Consider the following 13,776-nt stretch of genomic DNA (forward strand, 5'->3'; position numbering starts at 1 on the left):
TACAACTCCTAATGACAAATAATCTCCCTCCCCAACCCCACTAGTATTCAAATGTGGAGATATGGGTATTTTGTGCCAAATGTGTTCCAGTGAATGAAAATACATCCTGCCTATCAGATATTTACAGTACGATTCATAACAGTAGCAAAGTGACAGTTACGAAGTAGCAACGAAAATAATGTTATGGCTGGGTGGGTGGGGTCACCACAACACGAGGAAGTGTCCGAAGGGGTGGCGGCCTTAGGAAGCCCCAGGCCCTTGAAGCCCGCCTCTTGCTCCCTGACCCCGCGAAAGCCGATGACGGCGGGCTGGAGAGGAGGAGCCACCGGGGAAGGAGGAGGAGGAGGAGGAGAAGAAGAAACTGGCTTCCCACGCGGGTTGTGGGCGGAAAGGGGGTCCCTTCTCTTGGCAGAGCAAGGCGGGCCTCCCCCTCTTCCAGCCCCAGACTTGCGGCCGAGGAAGCCCCCTCCCCAGCCCGCCTTGGAGGGGAGATTTCCCGGCAGGGCTGGCCCGGCGCACGCCTTCCTCCGCCCGAGACCCTCCTCAACTGGTGCTTTCTTTCCACGCTTCTCCTTTTGCGCATTGGATACAGACCTCGATTCCCTCAAATCAAGATGTCCCTTCCAGCTCGGATGATTCTATGACTCTCCCTTCGTGGTTGGAGTTGGATTTATTTTTATTTTCGGAGCTGCTCTTGGAAAGAGGGTGTTTGCTTGCTCCCTTTCTCAACTGGTCCTGATCCGACTGAGGTTTGCTTTGCGCATTCATTGCCTACCTACAGAGCTTGGTTTTGCTATTTTCAAAGAGAGACATGTATACCTTTGTGGTCCGAGACGAGAACAGCAGCGTCTACGCGGAGGTCTCGAAAATCCTCCTCTCCACCGGACAATGGAAAAGGCTGAAGAGAGACAACCCCCGGTTTAACCTCATGCTGGGCGAGAGGAACAGGCTGCCTTTCGGGAGGCTAGGTAAGCAGCAAGCAGGCGTCTCCACTGGGGAATTAAGGCAGTTTGAGACCACTTTAACTGCCGTGGCTCAATGCTATGCCATGCTAAGAATTGTAGTCTTACATGTTCTGCCAAACACATTCCAGGATTCCATAGCCCTGAGCCATGGCAGTTGAAGCAGAATCAAACTGGGTTGTTGTATGTTTTCCAGGCTGTATGGCCATGTTCCAGAAGTATTCTCTTCTGACGTTTCGCCCACATCTATGGCAGGCATCCTCAGAGGTTGTGATATAGATCTGATAAATCTACCGAGTAAAACATCTCAGAAATTCATTTGCATGCCACACGCTTCTCATTCATTTATACTTGGCAATGATTCCACAAATGATTCAAGGCTGACCTCACAACCTCTGAGGATGCCTGCCATAGATGTGGGCGAAACGTCAGGAGAGAATACTTCTGGAACACAGCCATACAGCCCGAAAAACATACAACAACCCTGTGATCCCGGCCATGAAAGCCTTCGACAACACAGAGAATCAAACTGCATTAATTCCGCAGTGGGGATGCGCCCAGAAACACGCCCTCTTGGCAGGTTGTGTGAATGAGCACAGGGCTTCCATATCTCATTGGACGCTGATACCAACCTGTAGAGAGGCTTCTTATCTTGACAGATGTGACTGTTCAAGTGTGTATCTCTCTGTGTGTGTGGGGATTGGGAAGGTGAGTACTTTGAGTATAAAGCAGAGCTGCTTTACACCCAAATCCTTACTGCAGATCCCAGATCTGGGTGTTGTCTGCTGCGACAAGGGAGTGACTTGGCTGTTAGCAAGTGAGCCAGAGGGTTTGTTTCTTGGGGTGGAAAGGAGACAGAGGAGGGAAAGCAGCCCCAAAATAAGCTATAGACATATCAGTCTGATGGGTCATCTCTATACAAAATGAGCATTCCCCTAAATATTTAAACATTAAAGATTTTGTAGAAATAACTTTTTAAAAAATTACACAAATTCAGAAGATTTCTGCAGTTATTGGGGTCACTTTAGAAGGATACATTTTTCTACGTAACCATTATGCCTTATTTAAGTCTGCCTTATTATAATTGCATCACTATGAGACCCTATACCAGGAGAAAGGCCAGATAAAATTACATTGTAATAATTACAATGGTTTAAGCGTGGGACCACAACTCTGGAGAACAACTCCCAACAAAGGATGCCCCTAGGCAGGAAGCAGCCAGGCTCTGAAGCTGCAAAGCTATTTAATGCTAATCAAGACGGCCAATTGCAACATTCACACTTGCCTCCAATAGGCAAGAGTTCTTTTTCCCACCCTGGACATTATTCCACAGATACATAAACCCCTCTTGCCTAGTTTCCAACAGACCTCATAACCTCTGAGGATGCCTGCCATAGATGTGGGTGAAACATCAGGAGAGAATGCTTCTGGAACATGGCCATACAATCCAGAAAACTCACAGCAACCCAGTGATTCTGGCCTTTAAGCCTTCAACAACACAGTGTTTTAATCCCTGCTTGGTCATGAAACCCACTGGATAATTTTGAGCAAGTCATTTTCTCTCAGCCTCAGAGGAAGGCAATGGCAAGCCTCTTCTGGACAAAACGTGCCAGGAAATCCCTATCATAGGTTCACCTTAGATTTGCCATAGGTTGGAAACAACTTGAAGGCATTCAAGAATAATGATATCTCAAGGAGTGTGAGCAAACATTTTCAGATGGGATTTTTTAAAGGAAGCAAAGAAGATTTTTAAAAAATCCTGAGCAAATTGTACATGGAGGCCAGTTGCTTGTTATACATTTGATCACTGAGTTTGCTATTGAAAAGTCAATTTTTGTGTTCTCTGATTCATAGTACAGGTTGAGTAGCCCTTAACTGAAACACTTGAGACCAGAAGTTCTTTAGTATTATAGATTTTTTTTGGATGCTGGAATGTCTGCATTATCGTATATGTACATATGTAATGAGATATACTGAAGATGAGAACAAGTCTAAAGATGAACACCATTTACATTTTATATATATTTTATACTCATATCCAGAAGGCATTTTTATACAATTGTTTTAATAATGTTGCGCATGAAACAATATTTGTGTACACACTGAACCATCAGAGAGCAAAGATGTTAATATCTCATCCACCCATGTGATATTTTGGAATTCTAGATAAAAGATGTTCAATCAGCAGTTGAAAAGTGGTTAAATTTTCTCCAGCTAGCTTCCCTATGGCAGGTTGTAAATCCTTTTTTTGGCAAAATGTGAAAGGTTGGTGGATACAGACCTTTTCCGACCATGACAGAGCATTCTATGCTCATGATATCAATCACCCAAACTTCAGATTAATACCTCTTCTTTTCTGGTAACTTCACCTCAGTCTTCGCTGCAGCTCTGTCTTTAATGGCACAGGAATGACATTTTCTCTCTCTTTTTTTTTTGAATTTTCAATCTGTATATTTATCCTTTATTAACAACAGGAGGAAAGTGAATATTAAAGTGTGGACATAAATTATCCATTTCCAGTTTTAAAGAAATATTATGATGTAGCTGAAACCTGGTGTTATGAATGCTTTATAGTACAAAAGTTTTTAAAGTCTCCCTTGTTGAAATGACATTGGGAAAACAGTTTTCTCAAGGGAGGAAATAGTGTTGAGATAAAAATGGGTTGAAACCATAGCAGTAATTCAAAGTTTATACTCTTTAACACAAAGATATAGCTCATGGGCTAATAAGCTGTATTGCAGATGTGTAATTGTTTGGCAGATATGTATCTGAGTTCAGATAGTTCCGAGGTCACTTACTTTGAAAGTGAATATAAATGGTTTATACACTACAGTTGGTGTTTCATTCATTTTATGTATTAGTCTTATTTGTTTGCAATTTTGATTGCTATTCATGGAAATTGAATCTGTCTGCCAAATGGAATGAAAGAGCGCAGGTTTCTTGAGCCATTGCTTTCTCCAAGGGCTGAATTACTGTGACAATGGGCAGCTCTAAATTATCAATAGGAATGAAAGAGACAATAACATTCAAGTCTAATTTATATTGATATGAGTGAATCACGTCTCATACACAGATTCCAATAATTCCTACTGAATTCATGCGGGGTTTATGTCCGAGAAGACATGTACAGAGTTTGTGCAATTCAGAGACATAGCTGTTTTAGTCTGGAATTACTGTTGTGTTCCTTCAAATCATTTGCAACTTACGTCGACCTTAAAGCAAACCTAACAGAGGATTTTCTTGGCAAGGTTAGTTCAGAAGACGTTTGCTGTTGCCTCCCTCCAAGGCTGAGAATGTGACTTGCCCAACGTCACTTAGGCACTTTCAATGGCTGACCAGGGAACTGAGTGTTGGTGTCCAGAACCAAAGTCCAACAGCCAAACTGTGTAGCACTTTGAGACTAACTAAGGGAGAGAGGTTGGTTGCATAAGCATTCATAGATTTTTATTTATTTATTTATTTACAGTATTTATATTCCGCCCTTCTCACTCCGAAGGGGACTCAGGGCGGATCACATTATATACATATAGGGCAAACATTCAATGCCCATATACACATAGAACCGAGACAGAGACAGACGCAGAGGCAATTTAACCTTCTCCTGAGGGGATGTTCGATTCTGGCCACAGGGGGAGCAGCTGCTTCATCATCCACTGTGACGGCACTTCCTCATTCCAATGTCGTAAATTAGTTAAATTTGCCTCCCCATTTTATAAGTGGTACCTTATTTCCTACTTGATAGATGCAACTATCTTTCGGGTTGCTAGGTCAGCAATGAGCAGAGGCTATTTTCTTTTAATTGACTGGTGCTCACCCGGCCACGGGCTGGCCTCAAACTCATGACTTCATGGTCAGAGTGATTTATTGCAGCAGGCTGCTCACCAGCCTGCGCCACAGCCCGGCCCCTCCCGTCCATTCATACATGTACATGGCAGACTAGCACATAGACTATACAGTACATGGTTGAATACTACCCTTCAGATTTGTTGGACTACACTCTCCATCATCTCCAAGTAGAGAAACCGATTGGTGTGATGAGAGCCACTTCTGTGGTAGTTCAGCCCATCTTTAGGAGAGCTGTAATACAAATAATCTAAACAGTCCCATGTCAGTGTAATACAAGGGTTTTGATATTTTCATTAAAAGTCCTTGACCAGCCACCTCCTTGCTATAAGGGGAAAAAAATCAGACCCAGAATGGAAAACCATGCTAGGTTTCAAGGAATGCATTTTTCCATTTTAAGGCTATGAGGACTCTGTTTTGAACCTGGAAATGAATTTGTCACTTCCAAATTCTAGATTGATAGGTGCCGCCCATAGAAGTCCAAGGAAATGCCCAACCCAACCTTAATATTTTACACCAAGTTACATTTTGAGAATGTTAAAATCTTTGGGGAAGGGCTTTCTCTCAGTCCCAAACGATTACAAGTGTATTTGGTGAGAATATGGGAGATTATCTTTTCAGTGGCTACACCCAGGCTGTAGAAGTCACCTGTGACTTCTTGTCCACTTCTGTTCCTTAAAAAGGATTCTCCTGTGCCTAAAAGGATCAGGGTGGGAGGACAGAATGTGACTGAGTGTCCTGTAGAGCAGTGGTTCTCAGCCTGTGGTTTCCCAGGTGTTTTAGCCTACAACTCCCAGAAATCCCAGCCAGTTTACCAGCTGTTAGGATTTCTGGGAGTTGAAGGCCAAAACATCTGGTGATCCACAGGTTGAGAACCATTGCTGTAAAGGGCTTTTGGTGACAATTGAAGAGAAGTAGTTTCAGAACCACTGGCAATAATCTTTGAAAATTCTTGGAGAACAGAAGTCCCAGCAGACTGGAGAAAGGGTAAATGTGGTCCCTATCTTCAAGAAGGGGGAAAAAAGAAGACCCAAACAATTACCGTCCAGTCAGCCTGACATCAATACCAAGAAAGATTCTGGAGCAGATCATTAAGGAGGTAGTCAGTAATCACTTAGAAAGGAATGCTGTGATTACTAAAGGTCAAAAAGGATTTCTCAAAAATAAGTCATGCCAGATTAATCTTACTTCTTTTTGATAGAGTTACAAGCTTAGTAGATTCAGGGAATGCTATGGATGTAGCATATCTTGGCCTTCAACAAAGTCTCCGATGATCTTCTTTCAAAAAACTAGGCAAATGTGGGCCAGGCAATGCTACTATTAGGTGGATCTGTAATTAGTTAAGCGACTATACCCAAAGGATGCTCACCAATGGGTCCTTTTCATCCTGGAAATAAGTGACTAGTGGAGTGCTGCAGGGTTCGGTCCTGAACCCAGTTCTATTCATTATCTTTATTAATAACCTGGATGAAGGTTTAGAAGGTGTGCTTATCAAGTTTGCAGATGACACCAAATTAGGAGGGGTAGCTACTACTCCAGAGGACAGGATCAAAATTTAAAGAACCTTACCAGATTAGAGAGTTGGGCCAAAACTAACAAAGTGAATTTCAAAAAGGACAAATGTAAGATACCACACTTAGGCAGAAAAAAAATGAAACGCAAAGATACAGAATTGGGGGCACCTGGCTCGATAACAGTCCATGTGTAAAAGATCATCTAGATACCACAATTTAGACGAGATATTGACAATCTGGAAGATGTCCAGAGGATGGCGACTAAAATTATCAAAGGTCTTGAGACCATGTCCTATGAGGAAGGTGCATCTTAAAGAACTGGGCATGTTTAGCCTGCAGAAGAGAAGGTTGAGAGGAGACATGATAGCCATATATCAATATGTGAAAGGGTGTCATAAGGAAGAGGGAGCAGGTTTGCTTTCTGTTGCCCTGGAAACTAGGACTCGGAGCAATGGGTTCAAATTATAGGAAAGGAGATTCTACCTGAACATTAGGAAGAACTTTCTTACCATAACAGCTGTTCAGCAGTGGAACTTTCTGCCTCAGAGTGTAGTGGAAGCACCTTCTGTATAAGCTTTTAAACAGAGGCTGGATGGCGATCTGTCAGGGGTACTTTGATTGTGTTTTTCCTGCTTGGCAGGGGGTTGGACCAGATGGCCCATGTGGTCTCTTCAAACTCTAATATTCTGTGTTTCTGATTGCGGGGAGGAATAAAAATTAACATGGGGTGTGACCCGCAAAAACAGTTCTTTGGTTCCAGGTGATCTGTAGCCTGCTCATGGCAGTGTAACCTGTTTGCACACAGAAAAGAGCACATTGGAAGTTGTGGAGTTTCCATTTGTTGGATGACTTCAGACACATCTGAATTGCCATTATCCAGGTTGCTTCAATAGTAAATTTCCTACATTAGCAATGACTTGGGCTACTAGATGGACCTGAGGTCTCTTCCAGCATTTTTTTTTCTGGGAGGATGAAGCAAGACTGAGATAAGGTAAAGGTAAAGGTTTCCCCTGATGTTAAGTCCAGTTGTGTCCGACTCTGGGGATTGGTGCTCATCTCCATTTCTAAGCTGAAGAGCCGGCGTTGTCCGTAGACACCTCCAAGGTCATGTGGCTGGCATGACTGCATGGAATGCCGTTACCTTCCCGCCAGAGCGGTACCTATTGATCTACTCACATTTGCATGTTTTCAAACTGCTAGGTTGGCAGAAGCCGGAGCCTAACAGCGGGCGCTCACTCAGCTCCCTGGATTTGAACCTGGGACCTTTCGGTCGGCAAGTTCAGCAGCTCAGCGCTTTAACACACTGAGCCACCGGAGGCTCCAAGACTGAGATAAGCCTGTTTAAATGCATTGTGTGGACTGGGATTGCTGCTAGCTTGTAACAGTAATGGAAAGAATCTCAAATGTTTCAAGCGGCTAAGAAAACTTAGCAAGTCAATGCTAGGCATTCCCATCTGCTTTCCTAAGAAGTAGAAATAACAAGAGAACGAACATGAGAAAGCAAACGGGCCAAGCCACATGTTTCTTGCTGAGATGAGTGAACAACTGCAATAACATGCAGAATCATAGCTTGTGTCACTTTGAATATTCTAACATATGGAAAACTGACTTGGAGGGCAATCCTGTGAATTCAGGATGTTCTCAGAAGTCAGTTCAATGGGACTTAATCAGAGGCGAGTGAATGCAAAACTGTAACTTTTAATTTGTAAGTCAGTATAACCATGATTAGGCGAACAAAGTAAGTCCACGTGTTCCATCTGCTAAGAGGGCTAACAATGTCATGGAAATTAGCCTCTGGGGATTGTGACCATGTGCAAAGTCTATGTGTTGTTCTGTGCCTCTCCTCACATGCAGAAGTCCTTTCCCCCCAAGGTTATGTTCTGTGCTTTTCCAGCTCAATCGTTACACTCAACATAAGTCTCAGCTGTTGTTTTTAAGTAAGGCAGACATTTCAGTAGCTTGTGCTTTTAAATTAGGCTGAGTAGTACGCTACAAACATCTTGTATTGCTGTATAATGTGACCAGATGACTTGATTGGATACATTATGACTGCACTACATACTGTGGAATACAGTCAGTCCTCCACATTTACTGAGATTCGGGCAGGCAGGGGCAAACTTTGGCCAGCCAGGTGTTTTGGACTTCAACTCCTACAATTCCTCACAGGTGGAAGTTGAAGACCAAAATACCTGGAAGGCTGAACTGCCCTATTTATTCATTGAGATAAATAAAATTCTTCCTTCTAATTTTAAGGAAGGTAACATTTTTTAAAAACCTCAGTGACATCTGGTCTCACCTCCTGCTCTCGTCAATCTGCCTCACAATATTAGGTTTCCATACACTTCCCAGCTAATCTGCCATCTACAATTTCCATTATCTCCTTTCTAAACATTATCTTGGGGAGGAAATCCCTTTAGCTACTGTGACAAAGCATTGCAGGGTGCTTAAAGGAGTAAATAGGTTCACTTAAGTGCTTACTTACAATATTATTTTCAAATGAGAAACAGTAGAGCTTTGAAGCTTTGGACTATAATACCCAGAAACCCCTTTCCCTTGCTAACATGGCCAATGGAGCCTTCTCATAGAATACTATGGAAGTTATGGTCCAAAGCAAATAACATTTCAAAGCGCTGGGTAAAAGTATATAATTTTAAAAGTTAGTTTATTAATTTTTAAGTGAACAGTTCCTATTTGCATGAGGTTTACGAGACTGGGATTTACTTTGGCTCTCCATGGGCGCATCTATAGTATAGAATTAATGCATTTGACAACACTTTAATTGACAGGGCTCAATGCTATGGAATCCTGGGAGTTGTAGTCTGGTGAGGCACCAGCACTCTTTGGGAAGGGAAGGCTAAAAACCTTGTAAAACTAGAACTCCCGTGATTTCATAGCATTAGAGCATAGCAATGAAAATGATGTCAAACTGCACTGAGACTACAAGTGTGAGTTGGAATCGAAAATGCAATCAGTGAGCCTAGAACTATAAATGCAGTATTGATCTACCTTTTTTTTTTTGCATATTCATTCTGTTTGACCTCACTGTTCTATACATAAACGCCATCCCATCCCAAATAGATTCTGTTTGCTAAATTATCATTTCTGTGCATCTGGTGAAATGGTCTCTGACCCATGGAAGTGTATGCCACAAGCAATTTGTCAGTTTTAAGGTCACCACAAGACTCTTTATTTTTAGTGCCGTGTACTAATGCATCTGCCCTTCTGGAAATCATATTGTATATCATTCATTATGCGTCACAGTGAAGACATAGTTCTGGCCTTCAAGGAACATATTCTCTAAAATACATCTGAAGTGAAAGAGCCCAGAGAGGAGAGATAGATGGAAATAATTTTTGGGTTGTCTCCAACTCAGTTATTGTGTTGTTGTTGTGTGCCTTTGAGTCATTTCAGACCTATAGCAACCCTAATGTGATCTTATCACAGGGTCTGCTTGGCCAGATTTGTTCAGAAGAGGTTTGCCACTGCCTTTCTCTGAGGCTGAGAGAGTTCATGTTGTGACTGCGCCTTCGGGGATTATGGTTGATGGTGATGGAATTCGAAGAGGAAGAAAAAACCCTCGTGATGAGGGTTCACTGGAGGAGTTGCGCAGGAAGCGACTTAGAGAGCTATATAGGGGATCTTCTGAGGAAGATTCAGATGGGGAGATGGATGCTGAGGAACAGGTGGTGGCTGGGGAAGCGGGCACTGAATGGGCACAGCCACCGGAGATGTCTGGGGATTTGGGGTCTATGGATACTTGTGAACCTGGGGTTTCTGCAGGAGCTGATCCCAATTGGGATGCTTGGAGAAGGGAGGATGGTTCTTTAAGTGTTCATGGGGCTAAGTGTGGGCAGGATGATTGGGACTCCGACGAATTGCTAGGTACTCCAGATCCACGAGCTCTAGCTGTGTGGAGTTCAGACTCTGAGTAGATTTGGGACATCTGGTGTTTGGGTGTGAGTGTTTGGTCACCCAGGAGGAAGGGGAATAAAATGGGAATGTTTGGCCACTGCACTTTGCGTGTGGCAAGGTGTTGCTGAGGCGCCATTGGGATCTCTGTGCTTTCGTGAAAACTGGACTTAGACTGTGATTCGGATCTGCTGATACCATCTTTGTGCCTTTTCGTGGACCTGGTTTGGATGACTGCACCCTCTTCGGACTCTGGATTGGAATTTGACCTGGCTTCTGTCTTCGCCCTCTGACTGACTACTTCTCCCGGCTTCTGACTACTGGTTTGTCTTTCGGAATGTCTGCTGCCTCCTGACCTGACCTTGGATTCTTCTGACGACGGCTATTCATCATCCCTTTGAGGCTCTCGGCTTAGCTGCACCGTGAAAGCAGTTTTACTGCTTTTCTAGTTTGTTTATTTTCCAGCAATTAACTCTATTTGTTTTCCAAAGCTGAATTGAAGCGTTATTTAGTTTTTTATTGAATGCCAGCATGGGAAATTAGCGTGGCTAGTTTTTGAGTTATTATTCTCCAATCTACTCTCGAAACACTGATAAGTGAAGTGTTTCAAGGATATTTCCTGTGTTTATGTTATTTTTTGGCTTATCTTCGGAATAAACTCTGTTTTGTAACTGGCGTCTGACTCTTGACAGTTCAACTTCTCTAAGGTGATTTCATGGCAGTCTTTGGAGTCATAGTCCAACAGTCAAATCACACCAGCCCCTTATATGTAATTCATTTAAGACAGAAGGAATATTAGATGAAAGGATCAGCCAAGAAGATGAGTTTGATGAGTAATTTCAAACATGAGATAGAAAACATCATGGAAATGTTTATAGAGGCAGCTTGATCTAAAAACTTGGCTTTTTCGATGTGCCTTCGGGGAGTAAATGTTTTATACCTCTTGATTACCCCCCTTGGATTTTATCCTTTGGACTGTTTGGACTGTTCCATCTTATACCCCTGTTCTCTTTATTTATATGCCTCTCTCTCCCGAGTTTTTAATTAAATGTTCATGTGGCCCGCCCTGTCTGCTCTGATTTGTGTTGTAATGTATATGATTATTTTTGTACTATTATATTGTGTTATGATATATTGTTTTATTTTGTGATATTGTATGGTGTTTGGGCATGGCCCCTTGTAAGCCGCCCCGAGTCCCCATTGGGGAGATGGTGGCGGGTTATAAATAAAGTTTTATTATATTATTATTATTGTTCACAGTAAAATCTCATCAAACTGGTTCACAAGTTGCAGAAAGGTCACAGGTCAACTTTGACCACCTGAAAAGGGAATAAGATAAATCCATGGAAAGTAAGGCTATTTATACTGCCAACTTGAACATGATTTGCTTAGAAAATGCGAGGGGTCGAATACAGTAGTGCTTGGGTCCTTCTTATGGGCTTTCCAGAGGCATCTAATGCCAGGTGTGTGACCAGGGGCGGTTCAACCACAAAGCAAATTAGGCAGTTGCCGAAGGCACCATCCTCTATGGGGCACAGTTGAGGCTGGAGGATGGTGCCTTCAGCAACCGTTGAGGCACCTCCACCCAGGCCGCCCTGCTGCCCCTTTAAGGACAGGAAAGTGATCCTGGCTTGCGCCTGAGGGCTGTCTCCTCCCCGCCAAAGGCACTTTCCCAAGGAGGGTTGGGAAGGTATCTTTGGCGGGGAGGAGACAGCCCTCAGGCGAAGGCCAGGATCACTTTCCTGTCCTTAAAGGGGCAGCAGGGCGGCCTGGTTAGAGGCCTGGTCAGGCCATGGAGGCAGAAAGGCCTCTTACCTGCCGAGGCCTCTGCCGACCCATCCCAAGGCAGGCAGCAGGACCGAGCGGTAAACCGGCGCAGGCCCCACTGTGGGGAGGAACAGCAAGATGGGCAGCCACTTGTGCCATGCAGCCGCATGGCCCTGCCCCATATCCTTCGAGGATACAGGGTGGGGCCAAGCGGCTGCATGGCGCATGCACAGTGGTTGGAGAGGGCACCCCGCCCATCTTGCCCATCCACCAGAGGCGGTCTGAACAGCGAGATGGGCGGGGCGCCCTCTCTGACCTCTGCACATGTGCCATGTGGCTGCTTGGCCCCACCCCATATCCTCGAAGGATACGGGGTGGGGCCAAGCAACTGCATGGCACAAGCGGCCACCAATCTGGCTGTTCCTCCGCTCGGAGGGGTTGGCGCCAGTTTACGGCTCGGTCCCGCCACCTACCTCGGGACGGCTAGCCAGAGGCCCCAGCAGGTAAGAGGCCTTCCTGCCTCCGGGGCCACAGCCTGTTCTGGCCTTCACCCTCAAGGTTAGGTCTCCAGGCTGCCTGGCCATGTTCCAGAAGCATTCTCTCCTGACGTTTCACCCACAACTATGGCACGCATCCTCAGAGGTTCTGAGGTCTGTTGGAAGCTAGGTAAGTGGGGTTTATATATCTGTTGAAAGTCCAGGGTGGGAGAAAGAGCTCTTGTCTGTTTGAGGCTAGTGTGAATGTTGCAGTTGGCCAGCTTGATTAGCATTTAATGGCCTTGCAGATTCAAAGCCTGGCTGCTTCCTCCCTGGGGGCATCCTTGTTTGAGAGGTGTTAGCTGGTCCAATTGTTTCCTGTCTGGATTTCCCCTGTTTTCAGAGTGTTGCTCTTTATTTAGGCGTTTCCTCAATCCCTCCTTATTATCCAACATTTTCGCTTATCCAACGCTTTTATTTTTCAGTGATTGGTTTTGGGGGGGAGGGTGCACCAAGATTCTGTTCGCTTACACTTGAAAATTATCTAGGGCCGGCCCTGTGTGTGACTTATGGTACCTGTTGACTTATGGTGTCATCATGAATTTCATAGAGTTTTTCTTAGACAAGGAACCCTCTGAAGTGGTTTTGCCAGCTCCCCCCTCTGAAGTTTAGTTTACAGCAACTGGTATTCATTGATGGTCTCCCATCCCAATACTAACTAGGTCTCATCCTGCCCAGCTTCCAAAATCAGACAGGATCTGGTGACTTTAGGGTACTTAGGCTCCTGGAAAAAAGGATGCTGGACATTAGTTTGAACCAGTAAGGCTCTTCTAATGGTTTCAGTTGAAAATGGGATTCATATTCCCAAACTGGAGAGAAGCTAGTTTGTTCTCGCTTCATTAATACTTTGGTATTTCTGAAGCACAGGTGTATCTATAATTGTGTACCAATTCCGGTCACATGTCTACTTGCTTGTTCAGATTGATTTTCAGGTAATCTTTCAGGATATCTTAACAGCATTTGAGGTTGCTTGGTTGGGAGGAATAAAAGAGACTTCGTCGTGGCCACATCTGGGCTCAGGAACCTTCTGTCTTGGGAGGCCACCTTGTCTCATTGCTCGTATATTTCTTCCAGCTTGTGGAGATGTTTCACTTCAGTCAGGATTTGTGTCTTTCACTAATACTCTAAATCTTTGATTTCTTAAAGCAGATCATGTTCTTTCCCTTAAACCGGATTCGAGAAATCTTGTGTTTTCATAAGAGTTAATCCTACAACTTGTATTGACCACATCCAACATGGCCAATT

At 44.1% G+C, this 13,776-nt stretch overlaps 1 protein-coding gene across 1 annotated transcript in view; it reads left to right on the forward strand.

Moving 5' to 3' along the window:
- Positions 1-305: 305 nt before the first annotated feature.
- ttl (tubulin tyrosine ligase) overlaps positions 306-13,776 on the forward strand; it is a 42,088-nt gene continuing 28,617 nt past the window's right edge. Inside the window, exon 1 of the mRNA XM_003227006.4 lies at positions 306-968. Coding sequence (XP_003227054.1) covers positions 812-968 — 157 coding nt within the window. The 5' untranslated portion in view covers positions 306-811. The remainder of the gene's footprint in view (positions 969-13,776) is intronic.

This window comes from Anolis carolinensis, chromosome 1 (genome assembly GCF_035594765.1).
Source record: "Anolis carolinensis isolate JA03-04 chromosome 1, rAnoCar3.1.pri, whole genome shotgun sequence".
Classification (NCBI taxonomy): Eukaryota; Metazoa; Chordata; class Lepidosauria; order Squamata; family Dactyloidae; genus Anolis; species Anolis carolinensis.